Genomic DNA, 27,500 nt, shown 5'->3' with positions numbered 1-27,500 from the left:
TGGTTTTATTTCATTCTTGGCACTGCATGGTCCCTTTTTATTAATTATATTTTATTGTGTTGTGTGTGTGTTGTTTATTTTCAAATCAATTTTTTGTTCTGCGTCGTTTATTAAAGGGGGATGAAACCTGCAGTTTCTTTTCTCTGTTCGCCAACTCCACTAGTTTAAAAATGCAATCAAATGGGAGTGGAGAGGGAGAGGGCCATCTCCACCTGCACACACTGTACTGGAGGTGGTGACTATTTTAAAACGGATTACATAGAGTTGTACTAAAGTACCGCACTATAAAACATCCAGTGACGTTCAAAACATCCGATGACGTTCACAAACTTTGGAGTTTCAGTCCTGAAAATGTTCATGATTTCTGGATTTGTCTGTAATATCTGACTTTTAAGCCATCTCCAAAGTAATGATTGAGATCCACGTAGATTGAGGAGAACTTTATGGTTGTTTGTGGGAGGGTGGGGGCTTTTGTTTCTCCCTCCTAAAGCCTCTTTGTAGGCCACCATTATGTTATCTTATCTAAAAATAAGACACGTTAACAAAAACTGTAAGACATTAAGGGCCATTCACACTAAGTATGATATCTATAACTACAATTATAAGGATAATTCTGTGAGTGTCCACAGTGATGAACAATACGTTTTGTAAACAGTAGCCATAGCACCAAACACAAGCTGCACAGTCCAGCTGTGAGGGAGAGAGAGTGAGAGGTAGAGAGAGATCTCTGTCTCGGTGGTGCTAAAAGACGGATGAAATAGAATATATGGATGATTATAATTAAATACGAATTATGATACCCTACTACTTGTAGCCTACCCGAGGCCATTTAGCCTACCAGCTAGTGTTAGCTATTCATACTCATCAACTCATCTCCGTTGATAGCAAAACTTTCTTAGGGTGAATGAGACGTAGTCTGAGACGGGTGAATGAGAAGTAGTCCTTCTGATGGATTTTGAATGGCTGTCAATGTTTTTATTGTTCATTAAATCACTCTGAAAGTGATCCAAAACGATATCGTTTACGACTTAAAAATGACTTATTCATAGTTATCGTAATAGTTATTGTGCTTGGTGTGAACGGCACTTTAGTCATTATTTTGAAGTCCTGGAGGATGATTGCTTGAAGCCTGTGCTTATTAAATTCAAATGGACAAAGGACATATCTGTGAATGCTGGCAATTCCTCTGATTATTGTCTGCCTAATGCTTATTCGCACTCGCAGCCCTTTGCTCCCACAGCCAGGCTATCTTAGGGGCTTGTATTTACATTTTTAGCAGAGGAAAAGTCACTGAGGTCAGTGGAATGAATTGTAATGATTGCTAGCTTGTGATGGTGATAAATAAACCAATATTACACACGCGGACTGCGTGGTGGAAATTCTGCTGAATGGATGTAGTGGAAATGCTGGTTCTCTCCCATGAAATCGCACACACTACAGTAATCATATTTGCTTTAAATCAGGACATTTTATATTGAAATACATTAGCAATGACCAGCTCAGTGGTCTTGCGGTTAGAGTGTCCACCCAGAGATTGGGAGGTCAGGGTTCCATCCCCGGCCGGGTCATACCAAAGACTCAAAAAATGGGACCCAATGCCTCCCTGCTTGGCACTCAGCATCAAGGGTTAGATTGGATTGGGGGTAAGTCCCTGCTACATACTAGCGTCATGTCCAGGGGATGTACTTGTACATCAAGCTGCCTCACGCTACAGAAACAGGAGATAGGCTCCTGCCCTATGGGCCTCATGGCTCGGCAAGGATTACTTACTTTACTTACAATAGCAATGACTATGTATTATTCCCCAGCTGAACAGGGTGGCCTGAGATGGCTAAATAAAACTAAATTGCATTATTAAAGCCTAAAGTCTAGATTTATTGAACTCAACATTGGTTTTATTTTTATTCTGTAGGGATGTTTCACTCAGGAGACTTTGGTTTGTATTTTTCAGCTCAAGACCCAAAAGAGACATTTTGTGTCTCCCGGGACCCACACTTAAAAATACATCATGAATTAAACATTTGATTGTTAATAGATCTCAGCCTACACTTTACAATGTCATTCAACTTTTTCATGTCAAGGACCCCCAAATGAATATGTAGGCTATTTATCCATGGACCCCCATCTGAAAATATTTGTGCCCTGCAGGAATGGCAAAAGATGAATGAGGGCCATTCATGTTGTGTGTGTTTTCAAAAGTTTCCATTCCAGTTTCCATTTTGATACAACTGAACTGGCTTCCAAAGTTTGCGGACCGTAGGTAGGCAACCTGACCTGGCGGAGACCCACGCTCTGAGGAGTGCACTTTTCTAGTTTGATCTATAATTACTTTATGGCTCTAATACAAGCCATTTAAATTTTTGCCTTAGTGTACTGTATCAATACATCTGGAAAAAATAGTTCCTTACAAGTGCTGCATTTTGAACTTGAATTTAGCGTTAAGCGGGCTTTTAACGGTACCAGCACTCAGCCACAATGGCAGAGTGGTTTAAAACAAAATCAAGTGATCCATTGAGCGCTTCCTTCATTATCACTCAATTTTACTTAGCTATGAGTAATATTACTGTACACCACTTCTCAATTTGATGTAGAGTTTTTCATCTGTTCAACAAAAAAAGTAGGCTTCTATTTTTGGGCCACTCAGTCTGTTTTATGTGAGCTGATTCTGTGTTTTTTCAGCATTTTTTTTTATCAAACTGCTGGAATACAGTACAAACTACTGTTTACTAATGTATTTGTAATTTTGTTATATGAAATCAAATACTTTTGGCATCATACTGTGTATGCAGTCGTATTCTATTTAAATACAAGGTTATCATGCTGTATACATGTACAGTATTACAGTATACAAATTACAAATGTAAGTGCCAGGTATACCCACAGAGGGCCCTCAGGAACCTCTGGAGGCTTTCCCCCTCCTCCCTTGAATCCTCGTCAGGCCACTGCCCCTAGACCTGCTTGGTGGCCTATGCGGCACCCAGACAGAACCCTGGCAAACTTGGAACTTTTGCCACATCAGCAACTCTGATCTCAAGACTGCACTGTATTAGGCTATTAGTTTTGGTGCATGCATTACCGACCATTGGCACTTCTGTAAAAGACTAACTTAAGACAGCTCAATGGGATGGTGGGCAAGCTTAAAACGTTTAAAGAAGGGCAGAGCTGTATGGTAGAATATTTTTTTACTGACTCGTGTAAAGGTAAAATGTAATGAAATTTGAATAATTACTCGAAACGAGAATGATGCCAAGTCCACCCCATGCTCACTGTTCTGCATACTGTTTGGTGTGTAAACAGTAACAAGAGCATCCATACAAAGGCATGTGAAGTGGATGCACCCCACTGGCTTTGATCAGATTCAGCCGCATTGAGGCCCTTCTATTCATATTATTAGAAGTAAAATCTTGTGTCCTAGATTTTCACAGTAGCTTCCACTAAGTAGTACACTCTTGAAACATTGGTTGGAAGGGCACCTCATGGTTAATCAAGTCAAGCGTACTTGTGCACATGTTTTGATAACCCTTTTTCTCCCCAGGAAGTGTAAATGTATGTCTCTTGTCTGATTTTATAGATTTTACTCTCTTTCTTCCATTTTAGTGGTTGTTTGGTCTTTTTGTTTGCTATTGAGACAGATATCAGCTCAGAGCAGATAGTCAGAGTAGTTCAGCTGCAGAGAAATGGATTAGATTTGTGTGTGTGCGTGTGCGTGTGTGCGTGCGTGCGTGTGTGCGTGTGTGTGTGAGAGAGAGAGAGAGAGAGAGGCTGTGCGTACGTACTGTACGTGCGTGCCTGCATGCGTGTGCATGTGCATTTTTGGATTCTGCCCACACAAACCAATAAAATGGCATCAAAAGAAGCGATAAAAGTGCAAGGCCAGGTTGCTCTATCATTGGTCATCCCACAGAGGTCACATAAACACATAAAGACCCTTGGCAGTGGATGGTGTTCTGTCTAGGTGATGTGTGCTCCATCCTTCTCTCGCGTCCTTTCTGTTTTTCCATCCCTCTTTCACACTCTCCTTTGTACTCTGACCCGTCTACCATCCACATAAGTCAATAATATCTACTGAGTTTAGTTCTCCCAAAGGTGAAAGAACCCCCATGCCCACAGTACACGAACACACACACACTCCCTCTCTCTCTCTCTGTCTCTCTTTCTCTCTCTCGCTCTCTCTCTCTCTCACTTTGCCTTGCAATTTCCAGAGCGAGTCATTTTCTTTTTTACTCCCAAAGCTTTCAAGAGTAAAGTACTGTCTGTAGAAACAAAATCTGGTCTATTTTACCTCTGATTATTTGAGAAGATCACAATCAAAATACAAATTTCACCATTTATTTTGGCATTTAGTGTATTTGTTTTGGTAACTACGTTAACCCTTAGGGTCCCTATTCTGGGCATGTCGTAGGCGAACATTCGGCAAATATTTGGCGAAAATAGCCAATCTGTATGCTCACAAAGCATAGCGTTGTAACATGTTGTGAGCTTGTAGATCTGCTTTTTTGGTGAAGAGATTTGGTGTAGAGGGAAAATGAGTGGTTCCAGTATAGAGCCCGGGGGGACTCCGGTAAACTAAGTATATGGGTTTAAGTGGTTAAGCATGGAGGCGAGCATCTGTCTTCCCCAGGCCATTATTTTCCCCCAACAGCATGTCGAACACCTACCATGATACCACGTTGATACAGCCAATTAAAATAAAATGTGTCCAAAACTTGTCAAATAGGCATTATTTACAGTAACTTTAGCTCGGTAGGGTCTTGGTCACACCTATATATGGACGGAGTGTCTTTGACATTGAAATGGTGATGTATAACTGGGCATTTTTTAATGGGTGGATTTGACCTTCAGTCTCGAAATTGGGGAAGAGAGTTAGGATGTTCAGCACAAACAAACAATTAGCTTGAAGCCAATACTAGTGTCCTTGTATTCTTGCTTGAACAGTTCATTCCAAATGAACTGAATATAAGTGCAGAAAATGGGCCATTCATTGTCTAAAATGTGGAGAGGAACTGCAGTGAGTTTGCAGTACCTCCCCACAGCTATTTCTTCCATGTGATGTTTTCACATTTCATGCTTATTCATCTTTGAGAAATAATGTCCCAGTAGACTCTCTCTCTCTCTCTCTCTCTCTCTCTCTCTCTCTCTCTCTCTCTCTTTAACTAAACACATTGTAGAGATCCTAAAACTGCTGTTAATTCTTATAATGAGTAGTTTTTTGTGTAACAAAAAACAAAAACAAAACATTAAACAGTGTGTAACTAGAAAAAGTGCTCCTCGGAGCACAGGTCTCCGCCAGACCAGGTATGTTATTGTGGGCAAGCAATGTTCGGAACTAGAGGTGAGTGGAATCGCTGTATTCACGTTTTGATTTGGGATTTCTTCCTTGGCCTAGTGGGAATTTCACAGCAATTGCACGCAGCGAGTCATGTGATCAAGGAGTACGGTATCTATCTCTCATTTCTCATTGCTTCTAAAGTTTGTGGGTGTGGCCTGTTTTGCGCAAAATGCCACACATCATGAATGCAGCGCCCAATTGCTGGGAAACTTTGCACGCACATTCCATTTTCAAATCTCCTCATAGCTGTGCTACAATAGCCCACTTCACGTTTTGGCCAATAGAGTAACTATTGAAACATAGATAGTACAATCAACATTTCTTTCCCCTGGATTCCTTGTCATGACGCAACCTAAAGGCACTGTTTGTGCCAGATTATATTTTCTGCGTTTTCTTTGCTTACTTGTACAAATTCAAATCGGTACACATTATCTCTGGGGTCATGTGAATAAGATGTATGAGTCAGATTTGTCAAATGCCATTACAATTGGCAATGACGTCCTTCCAAAGTTTGCGGGCCCTGGCTAGGCAACCCGGCCGGAGTGGCGGAGACCTGTGCTCTGAGGAGCACACTTTTTTAGTCTTGATGCTGTATCAATGTGAAGTTTCTGTGAAATTGCTACTCTGGGTGTAGTCCTGGTACCATGTTGTATTTTGCATTAACACACGGATACTTATGGAATCCAGCAGCAGCCCAGATTTATTTCACCATCCATTTGTTCGCTCATGTGCTCTGTCATTGTTCACTCTGTCCATGGCCCTGTGCAAAGTCCCCCTTCCCATATTCTGTTCCCCGTAGACTTTCCAAAAATTCTAATGAACAGTTCTACATTTGAAAAAGAATCATCTTTGCCTCTGCCTATGCCGATGCTCACTTCCCATGTGCAATTTCAGAATGATAGGCCAACCGACTGATGGGAAAGATAGATGTAGACAGGGTTTTCAGTTTTTTTTTGTGCAGTAGGAATCATTGCAATACAATACAAGTCACCTTCAAATGTCTTCAAAGCATTGTGTGTGTGATGTAATACCTGCATAAGCACAGGTTTATTTTTTTGAGTTAAGGAGTAACATGTAGGAACTGTGTCAGAGTCGCTGTGTGTTAGAGGTCATTCAAAGGACCACGATGGTGTTGCTATATAGTTGCCTGTGGTGTCTCTTTAACTCTCTCTCTTTGGTCTTTTAGTTAGATGGCTCCCCATGGTCTCTGACCATCATGCTCTGCCTCAGGGTCTCTCTGTCCTCTCTGCTTCTCTCTTTCAATGCTTCCCTCCCTCTCATTTGCCCCTGGTTCTCATCATCCCCCTCTTTTCCTTGTCTCCGCTGATGTCCTTGAAGTGGCAGTATCTCTTCCCTCACTCCCTTCACTCCACTTCCCCTTCTGTTTGTCTCTTGCTCATTCATATACTTTTTTTCTATCTCAAACACTCACTCTTCCTCATTTTCTGTTGCTCAAACTTTCACTTTCTGCCCCCCCCCCCCCCCCCCCCCCGCCTCTCTCTCTCTCTCTCTCTGTCTCTCTCTCTCTCTCTCTCTCTGTCTCTCTGTCTCTCTGTCTCTCTCTCTCTCTCTCTCTCTCTCTCTGTCTCTCTCTCTTTCTCTCTCTCTCTCCTTTCTCCTCATCATGATGGGTTGAAGGGAACTTTGTATTGAAGTCCTGCTGAAAGGACAAGGTCACACTAATGTACCATGTGCTCTGTGCTGCCACTCCAGTTCAAACTAAGTTTACCACCCATCCTACTATAATTCTAGTAACCTGACGGTGGGTGGGTGGATGGAGTCCTGGGTCTCCGATCAAACTGCGCATGCGTCGTGTTGCCAGGTTTCGCGAGAGAAACAAGCAACGAGGTCTATGAAAACGAGGCCAAACCAAACGAACCCTATACCACCAACATGCAACCTGATAATAATGTCCAAAGCATGTCTGTGTATGTTTACATCCATTACTGTGTTGGCGTTAGTTGGGATTAATGTTTATTAGCCAAACCAACTTAATATGAGCCGTTAGCGTGATGCTAAGCTAACGGACGTTTGGCGCTAGCATGCGGCTAACGCTAATGCTAACGTCGTCATCGTGACTTAATCAACAATGTAAACATTTCATCAACAAACTTTATGAACCTTACTGGGGTTAATATTATCAGTGCTACCCAAGTAGTCCATTGAAAAGTATTATTTTGGTGTATTTTGTGTATTGTAACTTGGACACTGTAGCTTAATGGTAGCTGGGGCGACGCGTTGTTGGCTCATGGTTCAGAATGCCTCATGGGTATTGTAGTCATTTTCTGCTATTTCGGTTCTACTGTGATAGACTGTGCTACATTACTGCTGTTTAATTGTGAATCATATATGCTATGAATATATGGTAATACAATGTTTATTTTCCTGTATTTCCAGGTTTATGACCTGTGTGTTTGATTGATTGATTGATGTACTTTATTTAGTAAGACATGAGAACAACAGTACATGGAAGTACAAATTCACAATACAAGGTCTACTAAACTGGAAGACTCATAAAAGCACTGAGCTTGTTTCAAATGAGTTCCCCATGCACACAAATCATGATGACATATAAGAGACAGACAGATATACACAACTACTATAGAATGTCATACAATCAGTTTACAGGTTACTGGTATGAAGAGTGAGAAATATGTACAAAAATGTGTCATCTGTGTGTCCAATATTAAAGATTTGGAATTGTGTAGATTTCTTTCAGAGACATGTATGGACTGTTATATCTTGAACATTTATTCATTTCCACTTACCAGACACTTTTTTTATGGTAAAAATGAGCATAAAAAGCAAAATACAGAATTCAGAAATATTAAAATGGAAAAAACAGAATTTGGGAAAAAAATAAAACAGATTTGATATGGCTCTTGCCGCGACGGGAGCGACCGGGGGAGAAACCGCACGACAGGACGTGCATTAACCCCACGTTTGCAACGACTTAAGTCTGCGCCCTTCACCGGGTATGGTCTAGTAATAATAATAATAATAATAACTTGAATGTATTTCAAAAACCCAAGGACGCCTTATGTAACAAATAAATAAACAAAGTATTTGCCAAAAGCCTGAGTGAACAAGTGTCTCTTCAGTGCAGACTTGAAAAGAGCAATAATGATAATGATTGTGATCTAAATTAAGGATGAGTCCACGGTAGAGGTATGTCAAATGAAATACTTTTGTTTAAAAGCTGCAATCCAGAATATATTTGAATGAATATAAAACATTATTTTAACCAGTATGGTACAGTATGTTGATGCAATATAACTAGCACATCTGCTGTGGTTGGAGGTGGTCTATTTACATGTACTGGTTGACAAGTACTGCCTGAAGCTCATAAGCGCAATACGTATCTCCCCTGGCCAAGCAGGAATACAGTCTTTTTGAAGATCGGTAGATGTTTGGTCTCCCACGCAGGAGACCCAGGTTCAAATCCTTGGTACAACATGAAACAAATATAATTAATAAAAGAACGTGAAAATCTAGCAGATTCCAGTTAAAGACACAAGACTGCTTGGTTTCTTCTGAAAACAGTTTGTATTTGGAATGAACTATTCTTTTTTTTTTAAAGATATTTTTGGGGCTTTTATGCCTTTATTCGGACAGGAAAGTAGACTGACAGGAAATGGGGAGAGAGATGGGGGGGAGACATACAGCAAAGGTCGTCGGGAACGGGAGTCGAACCCGCAACACGCTGTCAAGCTGGATTACCAGCATGTGGTATGCGCCTGGACCGCTAGGCCAGCGAACACCCGGAATGAACTATTCTGATGTAAATGTGCTTAGTCCATTTGACAGTCAAATATCTGTTTCAGACTTTTAAATAACCACTGGGAATTTCAAATGAATTGTGAACCAGAGTGTAACAGAGAAGGTGGTGTATGGGTTTCAAGTGGTCTTTTCCTAGTTATGTAACGATGAATGATAGATGAACATGATTTGTGTTCATTTTTATTAACAGGTTAAACATTTTGAATTAATTGCATGCGTTAATTTGTAACATTTTGACAGCACTAGTAATGGCAACAGAGAAAAAAAACGACACAGCCAGGTACTCAAAGGAGAAACAAGTAGTTACAAGTGGTTAGAAGTATCAGAGGTGCTCCTGGATCAAACGGGATAAAACATGAAAAGAACTGAGGATTCGGCCACTCAGTAATAAAAGTAGGAAAAAGCCTTTATTAACCCATTCAATCCGGGAACGCATCGGTGTCACTTTAGATTTCTTTGGCTATTCAAAAATAGCAGATATACAAGCTCATATGCCGCGCTATGAGCTTGTAGATCTGCTATTTTTGAAAAATAAATGAAAATGTTTGCAAATATTTTAATATATATATATATACAGTATATATACATTTTTAACTAAAATCTTAGCTTCTGGGGGGTCCCTGGAACAAAATCTTTTGAGATAGGGGGTCCGCTGACAAATACATATCATTTTGAGTGACATGATTTATTTGCCATGTGGTTTTGTGTGTGTGTGTGTTTGTAGGATCCAGCCAGAGAGGAAGCATTGCTGCAACAGCTGAGGGAGAAAGACGAACTGATCCTCCGACTTCAGACTGAACTGGTGAGAGATGAACACACACACACACACACACACACACACACACACACACACACACACACACACACACACACACACACACACACACACACACACACACACACACACACACACAGATACCTTAACAGATACTGTACATATCTAACCATAACCATATTTAACCTTAACACTTAAACACAGCTGTTCCCAGACTTTTCTGGATCAGATGGTCCGCGGCCCACCCATTATCTGACCACTTAACACGGCAGCCGAATGGATGCCATGTTAAGTGGTCACATGGGTGGTCGCTGGGCAGCTTGCATTTTCAGAGCATGTTTATTTTAATGATCAATCAACTGATTGTGTTCCGGCTTGGATCAGTGGAACTAATGTAGTATTCAAGTTCATATTCATTGGTGTCACAATTAAAAACATTTTTTCTAGGTTTTAATGAAAATATACCATGAACTTTTTAATTTACATTACATTTTCTCTATTAATATTATATTATCATTAAAATCTTAGTGTTTTGCCAATTATTTGGGGGCCCACTTGTAATATCAGATACAGATGCATATTACCATATCCTTAACCTTGACCACTTTCAACCTGGCATGCCTATTTTGAGCATGTCATTATAGGCTCATAAGCTCATGTGAGCTTGTAGATTTTGGCTAACTTTAACAGATACATATCTACCCATTACCCTAACCTTAACACATCCACCGCCAAGGGCTAAACTCATAATGTACTCACCAGTGCCAAGGTTTTATTGTTGTTTTTTGTTTTTTTCAAGTCGCCAAAGGCCCCGTTAAAATCCTAGAATGCGCGATGGACTGTTTGTAAACAACGTGCACATGTCCCTGCGTCTATTCGGTTCTTAAGTCTGACGTAATTTTGTAGTCCGACGTCACGTCCGGGTCCAAAAGGCACCAGCGCCGTCCACTCTTCATTGTAAACAACATGTTGGAACCCGTAAATCTTTTTACAATAACCTCCTTTTTCAGAAATGAACCATTGAGGGTTAATAAGGGTCTTAATGCTAATATCATAGAAGTACAAAGTATTTATTTATTATTATGATTTAACATTATTATTATTAACATTAAAACACTTGGACCCGGAAGTTATTCTAGCGGGGCGCAACGTCACGTCTTAACAATCGAATTAGTCCACACCACGAGTCAAACGGAGCCGCCATGTTTGAGTTCTGACCGTTTATGTTAACGTGGGAAATGCGAGGAGGAAAAACTACACAGGTTTTAGTGTGCTACTTAGAATGGAGGCCGACGGGAAACAAAAAACGGGATCGCACTTCCGGTCGACTTCCGGTGGTGTTACACTGAAAATGGTCCCCCTAGAAAATTGAAAAAAAAAAAAAAAAAAGGAAAAAGCACCCGGACCGTAGCACTACGGTCTCGGCGCTTAATAGTTGGATTTAACGGACCGTAGGACTACGTTCTTGGCGGTTGATGTGTTAAAGGGATAGTTCACCCAAAAAATGACTTTACTTTTTATAACGTTTCTATCAATTACACACCCCACGAAGCCTTGAATTCAATATTTATTTTGTTTTTGTCTATCCCTGTTTTTGAACTATCCCTTTAAGAGATATTTGTCTAACCTTGGCTTAAAGGAATAGTTCAACCCCAAAAATACTTTTTTCTATTGATCAGTATTCATGGATATTTTTTGGTTTTTGTCGCATTCCTAAGCCAATAATTTGATGACGCAGCGGTTCCGGTAGGAGACTCAAAGAGTCTCCTTTGTGTCTCCTACCGGAACCGCTGCCTAATAGTCCAAGAATTCATGTCTCCATGTGGTGACTAATCGATATAAATAAAGTAATTTTGGGGGTGAACTATCCCGTTAACATTGCATTGACCTGAGAGTTCAAATCTGACTTGAATCTTGCACGTCCCCCTCTCTCTCTGCTCTCTGTTTCCTGTCCCTCTACACTCGAGTTTTCACCAAGTTTTCAAAAAATAGTTTCAAATGCCGGCAGGATTAGCTACAGGTGTGCACAGTCATCATTCTCTATCACGTATCACAGTCCACGGAGACATTTACATTGTTGCTGAGAGAACACATTCATCTGATAGCTTAATCTGTACGATCACATCGCTCCGCTCCCTTTCTGGAAAAAATGAGAACGAGTTTTCACCTCAGGTGAGCGGGCAAAGATTCAATGCGATACCATCTCCCATGTCATGCTTGTCTCTTTGACAATACTGTTGCTTGTTGTTGATGCAAACACTTGCCATACATTCTGTAGATGAGCTGGGTTTTTCTTCTTCTTTTTTTCTTTTCATAAATGCATACAGGGGAATTTAATTAAACCAAAAAAGGTTGAATGTTTCTCTAGAACGAATCCCTTAACAAGACTTAATCTGACACACTGTCTGATTTATCTTGTACCTTTTTCTTTCTTTCGCTCTGTCTCTTGATGAAAGTCTCTCCGAAAGGTTTGAATGACTGCTTCATGATTTTTAAATTCAAGGAAATTGGAAATTGAGAGGAAAACTTTGACTCCCTACAGAGACTAGTGCAGAAAGCAGTTTTAGTGCGTTTATTTATTCACACCAATTTGTCACACCAATTTATCACACCAATTTCTGACTTAAATATAGAAAATAAAGCGAATGTAAAACACCATAACCATAAAAATGTATTACAAAACAATTAAAGTTATGTTATAGTGTTACAAAAGAACTGTCATCTATTCTTAGGAAATGTTTGCCATTGTTAGATAAGCGTAAGGTTTTTCAGCTGAATTTGAAACCACTGCTTCAATATTACATACTGTAGAATGACAAGCAAACCCATCCTTGCTACAGTATCAGTACAGTGTTAATACAGTATAATGCTCTTAGCCTCCTTGCCTAATGCAGCACAATACCTGAGTTATAGTGTCTTGTCTTCAGCCAAGAGAGAAGTAGACAGTAAATTAATGGAAATGGCTTCTTCTTTGGACAAGGGTGGAAATCACTGTTGATAATTTCCATATCTATAGCCAAATCAGAATCATAAACTAACAAAGCATTGATGTAAAGTATATCGTGAGTAAATGGTGACATACCATTTTCCCTCGGATGGTGGCGGATCATTTTGGTACAGTATCGGGCTCCTTTTTAGAAATGTTCTTTACAGAGTCATGTTTCATCAGCCTCTGCATCTGGGGAGGTTGTCACCTAGCTGTTCTGTCAGAGCGATGTCATGCCAACAGCACCATGCCAGGCCTGAGCTGGGTAATGTGCCAGAGTTATGCCAGTGGTGTGAGCAATGCCAGTCTGACCAATGACTTGAGTCCTATTTGGCTCATCAGTCTGGTTCTCACTGATCATTTCTCTCTCTGTTTTGTCACTGTCAATTGTCTGGCATCGCCCTTACTTTACCCCCCCTCTCTCTCTCAATTTGTCCTGCAGTTGAACAATTCCCTTTCTCTGTCTCTTTCTACCACACAGTAACACGAGGTCACCATGACAGTGTGTTTTGCCTAGATCTCATACCCATGGTGTCATCAGTCAATCTTGATGAACACAATAGTGCCATGCTCAGTGTATGGTTGCATAATTATCTTATATTATCTGTATTTAGAATTCAGTGTTCATTTATCCATTTGTAACTCTGAGAGTGTAACTAAATGGACCCTTACTGGTCCACCTGTACAGGTACATGAAAACTGACATGACTTGACAGTTCCTCAACCATCTTCATTGCGAACGCGGAAGGAGGCGTCCGCCCAAGTGCAGCTTACTATGAAAACCTGGTCGGGTTGTGTGTCTCTCTGTGTGTCTGTGTGCAGCAGCTTTGTGCACTGCCTGCACTGACTGTGTGCAGCCGCCAGAGTGCGCCAGAGTGCACTACAGTGGTGGCTGAATCTCAGAGTGGAGCTTACTAAACTTACCATATCCCCCCCATTAAGTTCAATACGAGGCGGAGGCAGTCACGTGACTTTCTCTCTACGCTCTCCCCATCACGGTGAAATAACACGGATTACAAGTCCGTAAATACACAACATTTTCGAGCTGCGTTCGCTTCCAGCGTTCGTGCGTCTTACTTGTACAGTATGTGCTAAAGGATATACAGATAGTACAGTACCTGCAAGGAGAACATATTTCAGCATGGTTCTGCTGAATAAAGTAGTGCGTATCTAATATTGGCCAATGCTCAAATGTCAGGCCATGGATAATAACAAAATTGCATACATGCAGGTCTACTTTTATTTGTGTCATGGTGTGACTTATACGGTTTAGTCTGGTGTTGTCTTGTGAAATTATAATTAATAACTGCACAGTTAGTGGTGGGAACAGTGTGAACAGTAGTGAGTGGTGAACATCCACATTGAAAGAAGTGAAAACATTTTTAAATGTCCACTTGCCTTTGGAAAACTTATCGCTATGTCATTGCCACTAACTACTGAAAATGGTGGCAACATTTGCCCCACACAATTGCCACACCAAATTAATTGGCTGTGTGTGTGTGTGTGTGTGTGTGTGTGTGTGTGTGTGTGTGTGTGTGTGTGTGTGTGTGTGTGTGTGTGTGTGTGTGTGTGTGTGTGTGTGTGTGTGTGTGTGTGTGTGTGTGTGTGTGTGTGTGTTTTCAAGTGCCAGTGTGTGGAAGTGTGCATATATTTGTGGGATTGTTTGTGTCCAAGTGTGTTAATATATATCTCTGTGTACTTAAGGTGACATTTTGACCACCATTGCTAAGTTAAAAGTGTGGCATTTTGAGGGAAAGGGCCTCTCGTGGCTGGAACTCTCTTTTCTCTTCCTCTCTGTGTAAATATGCCAGTGGAAACCTATTAATTATCTCATAGAAGGACCGCCTAGCATCCCTTGCTTTTCATCGAGGGATGGACATAAAATAAGGAAGACCTTTAGCTAACTTTTGTGACACTTTTATGCTACCGATTGTTGACCTGGATATTTCACATGGCTCATTATGCAGGTGTTTCTTTAAGTAGTATAAGAAGGGAATGAAAACGAGTTCCTTCTAGTTCTAGTTTACTCCCCAAACCCATAGTGCCCGTCCTCCCCCCATCCTGTTCCAATTGGGTTAATCTATTTTAATCAAGGTTAATGAAATTCTCATATTTTACTATCACTCCAACATTCCTCTCATGTTTTGTGTTGTTCCACTTCATGAGCTAGCTAGCTTAGCACTCGTAATTCAGAATGATTAGTGGGCATAGTAATAAAATGCTCCAGTTGGAGAGAGTGCTAGAGACCTGTGATGTGCGGGGTTTGAAACCTGCCTCTTAAAAAGGAATATAATCATCCTTAGGTGATGCAAATGCAGGTTAAAAGCCAAGTTAAAAGTGGCTGTATTTTGAAGGAACAGGCCAGCACTCTTCTCTCGCTGCCTCCGTGTATAAATCTGCCAGTGGAAACCTATTAATTATCTGCTAGAAGGACCTCCTAGCTGGTTGGCCAGCACTTGCTGTCACTTTTTATGAGTTCCTGCCTCTCTGCCAGTGCACTTTGTGCTGGGAGGGACCATGCTTCACTGTTTAGCTGCAGAAAAAAAACATCCCCTGCATCTCAGGACTATTTTACGACCTCTTGGATTTCCAGGACAGGTGCCGGTGGGGGGTTAGTTAGTTTGTGGACTTGGGTACCTGCCATTTTCTATGGATATATAAGCAAGCAATTTAGGTAGAAACCAACAGGGCTAAGCTTAGCTATTGCAGTGGCATTAGTGTCCTCTTTGACCATCACTAATAACTTTGAAAATCATTTAGCCTTGTTTTGTTTTTGATGTTGCTACTGTAATTCTGTTGGTTATGAGAGATTTTTGGCATAACTAATGGTGTTTTATTTTGTGTGTGCAGGAAAGTGCCAAATGTGCTTTGAGGACTACAGACTGCCAAATGACTGATCGCACAACACAGACTGAATACACTGGACCAGAGGTGAGACACACACATGCGAGTATACACGCACGGCACGCACACATGCACACACGCATGCACACACACACAAAACATGAGCACAATGCTAGTAGGCGTGCACACACCCCTTCAGGCACATTGAATGTGTTCAGTATACTGTACTTTAAATAGGACTACATTACAGTGTAATGTACAATGCTCCTCGAACCCCCTCCATCTCATTTCACCTTTTGCATTGTACTCCTCTTCTTTAACAATACCTCTTCACTCTAGGCAAGATCAGCCATCCACACCTCACTGCTTTCCACCTCTATTCATCCTCCCATACCTCTTCCCCAATCCCCTTCCTTTCCTCCCTTCCGCCCTTATCATCGCATTGCATCGTTTTTAACCACATCTTTACACAAACAACATTAATCCATCTCGTTTCCCTCTAAAGATGTTGTGTGTCATCGCTGACATTCGGCATTGTAGTCCACTCCCCATCCCTCCCATTCTTCCTCCAATTCCCAGCGTGCTGAGAGTGATGCTGCTTCCTGCCTGCCCAGCACCCTCAGCTGACATGGCCTCTTTGGCTTCGCTAGGGGCTGACAGTTTGGGAACGCAGCGGGCATAATGGATGACTGTCTAAAAATGGCTGCCCATAATAGAAACAGGAGCAGAGCTTTTGGTTTCTTTCCTTTTTCTTCTCAAGTAATTATTCAGTTGTTGCTGCTACCTAAAAAAAACTATTGACTCATGACTTGTATTCTTTTTTATATATTTGTTATAAACATCTCTCTCTTTGTTTGGCTTTTTACAAATGCCAAATAAAAAGTTTAAATAGCAGATCTACAGAGAGAACCGATATATAGTATATATAGTTAGGCCGCCTACCACATGACCTCTAAAGCCTGACTGCAAGCTCATAGCGCGGCACTCGCGGTGCTTGTAGATCTGCTATTTTTTTAAAGAAATTGTGAAAATGTGTGCAAATCTTTGAATATATATATAAATGTTTTACTCAAATCTTCGCTTCTGGGGGTTCCTGGAACAGAAACCCCAGAAGAGGGTTTTTTTTCCCCCAAAAAACTGTTAGGATTTAAAAGACATTTGTAGAATCCCCAGAAGCAAAGATTTGAGTTAAACATTTTCACTTTAAAAAACGTATATATTCAAAGATGTGCACACATTTTCAAGATTTAAAAAAATGAAATAGCAGATCTACAAGCTGAGTGCCGCGCTACAAGCTTGTATGTCTGCTATTTTTAGCGGTGCCAACCGCTCTACATTTGACTCTGTCCGTATGTTATGTCGTTGTTGTGGGGTCCGTAACGGGGTCCTAAACTTTCCTGTCAATTAACACATTGATTGCCAAGATCGAATTAATGCGTTCTTTCAAATCCATCGCTTGATTGCCTAGATCGCATATATGCGTTCTTTTGATTTTTTATTGTTTAATAGACGATCGCGCTGTTTTCTGTACATTACTGAGGTCAGATTCCCTTTCCACCTACTTCCGATTCACCCCGATGCAAAATCCAGTGGTTTCGTTTTCGTTTTTCGTTTCAGCTTAAAAAGTGTGATTTTTAGACAAAATAGGGCAAAACACGTTTTTTCACACGGTATAAAAAACGAACGGAGAGCTCCGGTTCTATTTTCTTTAGTCTGGATGACGATCAGTTATCGTCGCTGTGTATACCAACGATCTGAAACCCGATCAAAGCTAAGCTAAGCTATTTCCGCCCTACGGAAGTGGGGCGGAAATACGTCGTCAGCCACCCGGATATGACGTTTGCAGCCTGTTTGGGAGGGGGGGAGCGAGAGAATGGAGACGTAAAGAGGAAACTTAACTATTTGAGTGCTTCTCTATCTGTCGTGTGTGTTTATAAACACAGCCAGACAAACGATCAACACACGATCAACAATTTTGTGACCGGTTGAAAAGGGTTATAAAACACCAAATCGCTGGCACAGGGGTGAGTACATTATGAATAAACTCTGGCTAAAGACAAAAAAGCCCCAAACATAACAAAAAACAAACTAGACCTACAAGCTCACAATGTGTCGTGCTACGACGCCTGTAATGAAATGCCCAAAATGGGGCCGCCAGGTTGAAAGTGGTTTAATTATTATTATTATTATTTATTTTATCCTCTGTACAGTACAGGGGAGGCAAAGATGTGGCCCGAGGCCTATTGCTGTGGAATTGTACAAGTGAGTGGGTGTCCTATGCTCACATACATATGCACAAGAATAGCACAAGCACAAGCATATGCACACAAGCCAACCGCACACACACACACACACACACACACACACACACACACACACACACACACACACACACACACACACACACACACACACACACACACACACACACACACACACACACACACACACACACACTAACTCGTTAATTCTGATATTAGATTGCTATATATGCATTTCTTTAACAATGCAAAGTCAGACTTTTATCATGAAGGAACCTGCATCATCTTTTAACTGCTGTGTCAAGCTTCATTCATCAGCTGATTGCGAGTGCTGATCTGATAGGATTCCTTAGAGTCAGTTGGATCATTACTGTAATGGGACCAACTTAATAGAGATTTCTATTACGTTTTCTCCATTAGAGTGATCAATATCTTTGCTTGATCCTGGTTCTGTCGTCTGTGCACCGGTTTGGTTCTGTGCATGTAGACACATGCAGTACAAATATATTTGGTAAGCTTTTTAAGTGTGGCTACAGTGTGTAGGTCGTTCTTAATACTATTTGTATTTTCTTTCCCTTTTTGCTGTCCCAACGGGCAACGGTCTAGTACTGTATTTCTAATTTAAGGTGATAATGGGTTTGATGGTTGTTGTTAAAATATGCTTGCCATTTATATACTTTTCACATTCCATCTACCGTACCTACAGTATAATGAGAAGAAATTATAAATACGATCATCAGGCTCTCTCTCTCTCTCTCTCTCTCTCTCTCTCTCTCTCTCTCTCTCTCTCTCTCTCTCTCTCTCTCTCTCTCTCTCTCTCTCTCTCTCTCTCTCTCTCTCATACACACACACACACACTGGTTAAGACATATTTTCTTTGCCATCTCTAGCTAATGCATTTTCTCGCAGATTGAAATGGCATCCCATAATTGCGTGTTTGTTGGTTCCAGGGTTAATGCAAGCAAAGTTTTGTTTGTCTGTGCAAGCGGTGTGTGTGTGTGTGTGTGCGTGTGTGTGTGTGTGTGTTTGTGGGTGCACGCATTGTGTGTGTGTGTGTGTGTGTGCGTGCATGCTGACGTGCACATTCATTTATGTGTGTGTGTGTGTGTGTGCCTGTGTGTATATTGTGACTGTGTAATTTTGTGCATGCTCATGCGCGTGTGTGTGTGTGCGTGTCAGCCATTAATCCTGGCCTTGGGTAACGACATCAATAAAAATGCTGTTGAAAGTGTTGGAGTTACTGCAGTCAAATAGGTTGCATTTACAATGCGGACAGTATAATTCACCCATTATGGCTCTGTATATGTGCATGTTGTCATGCTTCAGACAGCATAATTCACACATTAATAATGCCACTGCCATTAGCAGTGCATGCATTAAGTTGAGTATAACTATTAGCTGAGTTAGTCAGCTGTCCTTCGTTCAGAGGTCTCTGTCTGTCTGTCTGTGTGTGTTTGTTTGCATGTATGTGTGTGTGTGTGTGTGTGTGTGTGTGTGTGTGTGTGTGTGTGTGTGTGTGTGTGTGTGTGTGTGTGTGTGTGTGTGTGTGTGTGTGTGTGTGTGTGTGTGTGTGTGTGTGTGTGTGTGTGTGTGTGTGTGTGTTTGGGACACACACACAAAAAAAGAAACTCTGTTTGATAAATGTAATGAGTCTGCTACTCCAAGAAAATCCCTCATTGTGTCCCAGCTCCCTCAGCGAGCTCTGATCACTTCATCCCATCCTACTGGCGGTGTAAGCTGAGGCCGTATGACTAGCTGTCACCTAAATAATTTGTAATTCAAGCCATGGCATTGGTGTCTACTGTGCTTTACAGGATGAATGCCACAGACGAGTGATATATCAACAACCAGGAGCTGTGATTGCACAGCTCAAAAAGTACAAACCCATTGGACCTACCCATTTCTCTGAGTTATGGGCTATATCAATATATAGCCTCCCAATTCAACATTCCCTTTCAGTTCAAAGAAAGGTCTGAGTTGACCTTGTTCTCCCTACCCATGCATCGCTAGAAAGGCTTGGCTTGTTTTCTTTTTTTCCCCATACACAGTAAATATTGTTAATTTAACTCTGAGTTACAAATGGATACATTAGCAGTGAGGATTTTACTGTGTATGGCACTGCCATCTATTAAAGATTGGTACTTAGCTATCTCATTCTCCATATGCTCAGGTCCCTAGACGGGATCTGCTATTAATTAGAAGAGCAGCTGGCTACACGCTAGGTAGCTAGGCTAACTGCACAGGTGATTTACTCAGCAGTAGCCTACAGCATGAGCGGCCTGATTTTAGCACTGCTCCCTTTCCCACCATCCCCCAGACCCTCTGTCTTTCGGACTCTCTCTCTCTCTCTCTCTCTCTCTCTCTCTCTCTCTCTGCATGTGTGAGGTTCTGTAGAGCGGCACAGGCTTATATAGGTTAGCTACCCCATCGCATTGAGGACAGTCAGCTAGCAACAGAAAGTGTGTCTACAAGTGGGGCAGCTATTTCTACTGCATCTACCAGGAGGTCGTATCTCTCTCTCTCTCTCTCTCTCTCTCTCTCTCTCTCTCTCTCTCTCTCTCTCTCTCTCTCTCTCTTTCTAGAACATCCTCCTCCTCCTTCCTCATTCTTTTCCGTGTTTCTCCTGTTTAACTTCTGTTGCTCCTTCAAGTGTACTATTTAGCATTGACCAAGCATAGATCTCCTCTCCTCTCCTCTCCTCTCCTCTCCTCTCCTCTCTCACCCATGTTTCCAGGAACACACCAGGGACTCTCTTGCCCTGGTTTCCCACCATCGGACATTCTGTTCTGGGCTCAGTTCCCATCATCCTGCTCCCTCCTTGGAAGCAGGACTTTGCAGGAAACTCTCCTCAAAGTCCCTGGAAGTTTCTCCCTATGGGGAGGGGAGATTGTTTGGCTTTGAATTGCCAGAACACACGTCACCTTCTCTTAACCAAATGTTTACTGAATCATGCCCTTAATCGATCCACTGTATTGATTTTGTGTACGGCTTAGAGTAAGTGTGACTTTTATAAGTTTCACTTGCGGCCAGCAGGAAAGCAAAGTGACAGTTAACAACTATCATTAAAATGTCAGTTTGAAAGATTTTGGACAGAATTTAGTTTAGTCTTGCTCTAGTGCAGTACAAAACAAAATCTGCCATCTGGTTTCTAGGCAGTGAATGACATGGACACGTTAGATAGAAAGTGAGAGAAAGATTGACGTTGACATAATAATGCAATCTGCCTTTGTAAATTGCATGCACGGCACGCACACAACACACAGAGACACTGCACACCTATTATGCAAGTGCACGTGCACAGGAAAGAGACGCTGTGCTGTTAAAGCCCGCATCTGTTTAACACAAAAAAACATACCCTGACACCTATGACATGTGCGCATACATTCACTTGCACCGGACAAAGACACAGAGAGAGACAGAGGGACACAGTTTGATGTTACTGCCTCAGCCAGTCTAAGTATTATTGATTCATTTCAAATTTACAATAGCTAGTTTAAAAGTTTGTTAATAGTATTTGGGAGCTTCCGTACGGTATCAGGGAGTACGTTGTGACACGACTACACGTGACTATCGTCTCTGACTAGTCAACAGCAGTGTTTTCACAGCTCGCTTGGAACCTTGACAGAGCTTATACCAAAAAAAAGTACCAGGTACTTTTGCCTAATGGAAAAGCAAAAAAGAGTAAAGTCAAGACGAGTTTAGCTGGTACCATACAGTGGAAAATCGCCATATTAATAACAACTACTGTCAAGCAGTAGCTGTGTAAAAGTTACTTTTTTTTTTACTTACTGCCAGTTGCTAGCATCCAGTCTGATAGGACAGAATACCTGAAATAGCAAACAGACTATTCTTCTATTCAATACTGTGCCTTCTTAAAGAAGTTTAAGTTGTCTGAATTTCCACCAGTTAATTTTGTAGATTTAACCACATGAACCCTAGCAAACTGATTCTGGGGCAAACAGATCTAGACTACGATCTCACACCACATCACAATGCAACGCGTTGTGAGCTTGTGGAGCTTTGCTATATTCTGCAAAGAGATTTGGTGTTGAGGGAAAAAAGGAGCAGACCCAGTATAGAGCCCTAGAGCCTACAGTATAGAGTTTTGTGTATAGTATGTATGTGGTAGTGCATGCGTGTCAATTTTGTCTGCTCATTTCTTAGTGTCATCACTTCCAATTTCACTTGTTTAATCTGTATCCTGATTGAGTTCTCTGTCCTGGTTGGATACAATTGGAAATGAAACTGAAACTGAAATGAAAATGCATTTTCTGTTTTATAAAGAGCTGGAGAGACAAGGAGACTCATTTTACTGAACAAACACTCTATAGCAATGAGTACTATCAGAATATAGACTTTTATTTCAACCAAAGCAAATCACTTACCCTACCTTTAACTGCAAGGTTGTAAAGTTGGACCTGTATGGTCCATTCCTTCACTCAGAGTTATAGTAACTTAAATGAACACTATTCTGCTGTGTGTAGTTACAGTATGCTTCTCATCAGCTATTCTTGGCGTGGGACACCATCATACAACTAAGCATAAATCATATCCATATCTATGGTCTCCCAGGGTCTATGATCCTGAGAGGGATTACCAAACATCCAGAGTTGACTGATCGGGTACAAGGTAGTGTGTGCCGCAGGGCAAGGCACAAAGTGAAAGCTCACTAAATTATCTGAACCTAAAGCTTTATTCTGTCTTTTTTAGTGCAGAAATAAGAAACTGTTCGGGGAGGGTGAAAGGAAGGGGGAGGTAGAGAGAAAGAGAGAGAGAGAGAGAGAGAGAACCTATTTTATGTCTCACTAGAGTTTCGGGGGGCTACGCCCCCCTCAACCCCAGCCGCGCACGGGGCTTTGCGTTTGTTGGTCCCTCCGTGTCCCTGTGTCTGTATCCGTGTAGCTGCAGCACAGAGTGGGCAGTATAGATGGGGATTATGGCTGTTAGAGGCATGTACGCGCATGGGGCCCGCGTGGGCGTGTGTATATGGGGGTAGACAAATTGTCTAAGTAACATTTGCAAAAAGGGAAAAAAGAAAAAAAAATTGTAAGAAAGTGTAATGTAAAAGTTACAAAATGATGAAAAATAAGTAGAAGAAATTATATTTTGTATGTTTGGCGGACCACCAGGGGGTCCGCGGACCCCCTGGTGGTCCGCGCGGAAATCGTGGGATGAAAATTTCCAAAAGGAAAAAAAAAAAAAAAAAAAAAAAAATATGAAGGTGGTTGCTTGTTTTTCTGAAAGCTGGCGAATGGCAGCCCTTTCTGCAAGATGGCGGCCGCCTGGTGTTGTTGTGAGTACGTGTATTTGGGGGGGGGGGGGGTTAGTGTAGTTGCTGTGGAGCTACATTGTTCTCCAGAAGACACACACAAACATACACCATCTACAATGGACGAACTGAGCAGCAATATAGACATTCACCACACGAACGTGCATTGTTGACAAAGTGATTGCACAGCCGCTGCAGGCATGACAACCAGGTTAGCGTTAGCGACATGGCAGCTATCACAGCGCCCTGTCCGTCGTGCTGCAACTGCCTGTGATGGCTACAGCAGTAACAGCAAGCTGTCTGCGATGCCATTGTCTGGAGACTGCTCTTAGCGTGACACGACCAATGAGAGTGAGCGCTGTAGTTGTTGCTAAGATACGGTGGCGTCTCTGCCCCATAGCTTGTAGATCTCTCACACATGATTGGCGTAGGCTGCGTTGCCAGGTCTGACTTTGTGTGTAAGCAATGGTCGGCTTATTTTTGCGCGCCTTTGGGCTCGTTTGCATTGTGCGCACGGCAGCGCTTGTTTAGCGTACGTCAGCGCGACGTGGCAACGGACGTGGCAACGTGAAAGGTGATTGGCTGGTGAAAAGAAAGACCCGACGTTACACCAGAAATGGTGCCTGGAGAAAATGGTGACCAAAAAAAAAGTTTGGAAAAAAAGGAAAAAACCCCCGCAGCGGCTGCCAGCTGTTGTGGTGATGAGGTCGTGCGCACGGTAAACGGTACGAAGCTGCCTCCCCTTCCGTTTTGTCCGACATTTGGTGAGTAGAATTAATTATGTTGCGCGGTGGAAAAGGTGTAGTGAACAGTGAGATGTCCCCTACGCGAGGCGTAAATTCAGTGCGGCCGCCGTGGCGAGTCAGTAGGCGACATGTGGTGTGGCGGTGCGTTGTTTATCCGATAACAGAGCTGTGGGGTGTCACCACCGAGGGTGCGGAAGTTGCTCGCCATTTATATAGTTAGATAGAGACTCTTAGGAGTTAGAGGTATGGCAACGTTTGAAAGTTGTTGGGGTTTCTTTTTTAGGTAGGATTGAATCAAGTGAGATAGCTCTCTTTCATCAAGCCAATTTCATAGGCATTCTAAAGAGGAACGTTTTATTGCGGCCGCGGTTTGAAAAGCTCTCGCTGTGTTAGCTTACACTCCGGCTTTCCCTTTCTCTCTTCATTTCTGCCCGCTTTCTTCCTCTCATTTCTATTATCGCTTGATTTGTGTGCGAGTTCTCCCTTTCTCCCACCCCATCCCATCATCCCCGTACCTCTCTCCTCTTCCCCCCGCTCCACTAGCTTCTTAAAAGGATGATGGGAGCATATGAATAGTGCTGGAATTTATAGTCTGTTTGTGTGCTATTACATTTGAATGGGGAAACGCTTAAGTCGATCATACAGTTTCCTCCCTCCTTCCTCCTTCTCTTTTGTCTGTCTTCCTTCCCTTCTTTTCTTCTGTGATGCTCTATCTGTGATGTTGAATATAATGTCATTTTTCTTTCTTTTAAGAGTTGTCTCGCCAGCTCTCATTCTCTCTCTCTCTCTCTCTCTCTCTCTGTCTCTCTCTTTCTCTGTAATGCTCTCTCTCTTTTTCAAAAGTTTCTTTCTCCATGTTTGGCCTGAGTAGGTTATTATGTTTGAATAATGATATTTATACACAAAGGCTGAGTGTGAATATATCAGAATCTTGTGTGTGTGTGTATGCGTGTGTGTGTGTGTGTGTGTGTGTGTGTGTGTGTGTGTGTGTGTGTGTGTGTGTGTGTGTGTGTGTGTGTGTGTGTGTGTGTGTGTGTGTGTGTGTGTGTGTGTGTGTGTGTGTGTGTGTGTGTGTGTGTGTGGGGGAGTGTGCATTTGTGTGTGTGCGTGACCAAGTATGTGTTGTGTGAGTGTGTCTCTCTGTGTGCCAATGCCAGTGGGGAGCAGTGCTCACCAGTTGTCCCAATTGCCAACTCATACACACACACACACACACACACACACACACACACACACACACACACACACACACACACACACACACACACACACACACACACCCCACACACCCACACACACACGCCTACACAGCTATGTTCGTCCAGCTCCCTGAATCTGTTGTTATCCAAATAACACCCAACTGCTCTCTTGCTTGTGTGTGTGTGCATGCACAAGCGTGCACGTGCCTGCGTGTTGACGGGACAACTGGTGAGCACTGACTATGCCTATAGGTCCCCAACTGGCATTGGCAATGGCGCCCCCATTTACACAGTGTGTGTTTGTTTGCATGCCAGAAACACTATGAGCCACCTTGCAACCAAGATCTGATGGAAGTAGTTGGAGTGTGAGTCATTTCCATGTAGATGGTGGAAGTTGGACCATTTAATTGCTCTCGGTTGAAAGCATGTGTACATTTTGAGATTCCTGTGCAACTCAGACATGATACACACAGCAAAATGCATTAGGATGGATATCTATGGTTCGAGTCAGTGGCGTCCCCAGGAATTACATTTAGGGCAGGCAAGTTTTTTTTTTACATCCCCCCCATAACCCCCCAAAAATAAATTTCAACTCAACCGAAAATCGGCGATCGAAAACTGGCGAAAGTGGCCGTTTTCAAGATGTTTTGGCCATTATCTCTGGAATGGGAGGTCCAATCTGCTCAGTTCAAAGCTTGTTGGATGTGTGACTTTGAGGACATTAAGCACGCAATGACACTTTCTCGTGTTATTTGGGTTTTCTAGGGGAGGCGAGATCTTAGTTGGGCAGGCGACCGCCTTCCCTGCCTCTACAGTGGGTATGCCACTGGTTGGAGTTGTTTGCGGGCATATTTATCCGCCTTCTGTAGCTCCGTTCCCTCTGCCTATCTAGAGGCTCAGTCAGATTCAGGTGCGAACGGGCAAAGGTAAAAAAAAACAACACAAAACTAACAATGTAGCTGGAGAACCCAATTGTACAATGTGCCGGGTTTATAAAGATGACATGCTCCTATAGGCTGACCTCTTGCCATCTTAATTTTGGGCTGGACTGCAGTAGTGCGGCCAGCCTTATAAACACAAATGTCTTAAAGGATAAAGGATAATTCCTTTTAACAGGTCGTTCATGAAAGTCCTTGCGGTCTTGTTTCCAATGAGAACCTGTGAGCAATTAGGGGTTAAGAGTCTTGCTCAGGGACAAATTTAATTTCATCGACACATATGCTGGCCTGGCCTAGAATCGAACCTGGGGCAACCAGGGCCTCTGGCTCCCTAGGTGGGCTCACTAACCACTCAGCTATGGCCGCCCCCAACCTACTGTCTGTGACTGGTCAGCCGGTTTGCCTAAGCGTGTACTAGCTTGGCAATCTCAGAGCAATCGTCTCTCCAGGATATGGGATTCCGCTTTTACTAACAACAAACTAGCCAATCACTGAGCAGCGACCCCTCCCCCTCCCAGGAATGTAGTCACAGAAATCACAGTGGTTCTCAACCTTTTCTGGATCAGGGCCCATTTAAAAATCTTGAAAGGATTCATTTCCTGACAGAAAAGATGCATTTTCAGAGCATATTTATTTCAATAATCAATCATTCGATTGTGTTCTGACTTGGACCAGTGGAACTAACGTAGTATACTTTAAGTTCCTATTTTTTTCAAGAGTTTCAAGAAAAAAATGTATGTATTTTTTACATTATTCTTTATTTTTTATATTAGCGTTATATTCGGATTAAAATCTTAATGTTTTGACAATTATTTGGGGGCCCACTTGCAATACCCTCGCAGACCACCAGTGGGCTTCCGCCCACAGGTTGAGAACCACTGGTCTATCGGTACAATCTGTTGTGTAATCTGTAAAATAGTGATTATTTCACTCACATTTACCCCTAAAAGTAGATGAACCGGGGGGGAAAATACACAGTACAGGTTATCTACCGTAATCTTTTCAATTAAAAGGAAAAGATAATTAGTTTGAAGTAATTGGAACTTTTTATAATCAGTATCCTCTAGTCTATTATAGCCCCCCCAGTCCTATGCCTTTTCATAATTGCAAGCAATCACAAAAAGTGTTTTGTCATCGGTTTGGATAGTTGTAATTGTGTATTGCCTCTGGACAGCATGCGCCTGAGAGAGAGGAAAATAGAGAGAGGCAAACAGAGTGTACTGTGTGTGTGTGTGTGTGTGTGTGTGTGTGTGTGTGTGTGTGTGTGTGTGTGTGTGTGTGTGTGTTGTGTGTTGTGTGTGTGTGCGTGTGAGAGAGAGAGAGAGAGAGAGAGAGAGAGAACAAACACTACATTATGAATGCACTTATTATTT

The 27,500-nt window shown here is 42.1% G+C and overlaps 1 protein-coding gene across 1 annotated transcript in view; it reads left to right on the top strand.

Annotated features, from left to right (window-relative positions):
• Positions 1-27,500, top strand: part of ccser1 (coiled-coil serine-rich protein 1) — a 190,323-nt gene that overhangs the window by 88,225 nt on the left and 74,598 nt on the right. The window contains exons 10-11 of the mRNA XM_084053866.1: positions 9,834-9,911; positions 15,721-15,801. Coding sequence (XP_083909992.1) covers positions 9,834-9,911; positions 15,721-15,801 — 159 coding nt within the window. The remainder of the gene's footprint in view (positions 1-9,833; positions 9,912-15,720; positions 15,802-27,500) is intronic.

Source organism: Gymnoscopelus microlampas, assembly GCF_963454915.1.
Source record: "Gymnoscopelus microlampas genome assembly, chromosome: 4".
In the NCBI taxonomy this organism is placed as follows: domain Eukaryota; kingdom Metazoa; phylum Chordata; class Actinopteri; order Myctophiformes; family Myctophidae; genus Gymnoscopelus; species Gymnoscopelus microlampas.
Note: the sequence above shows the minus strand (reverse complement) of the source record. Positions and strands in the feature narration are given on the sequence as shown.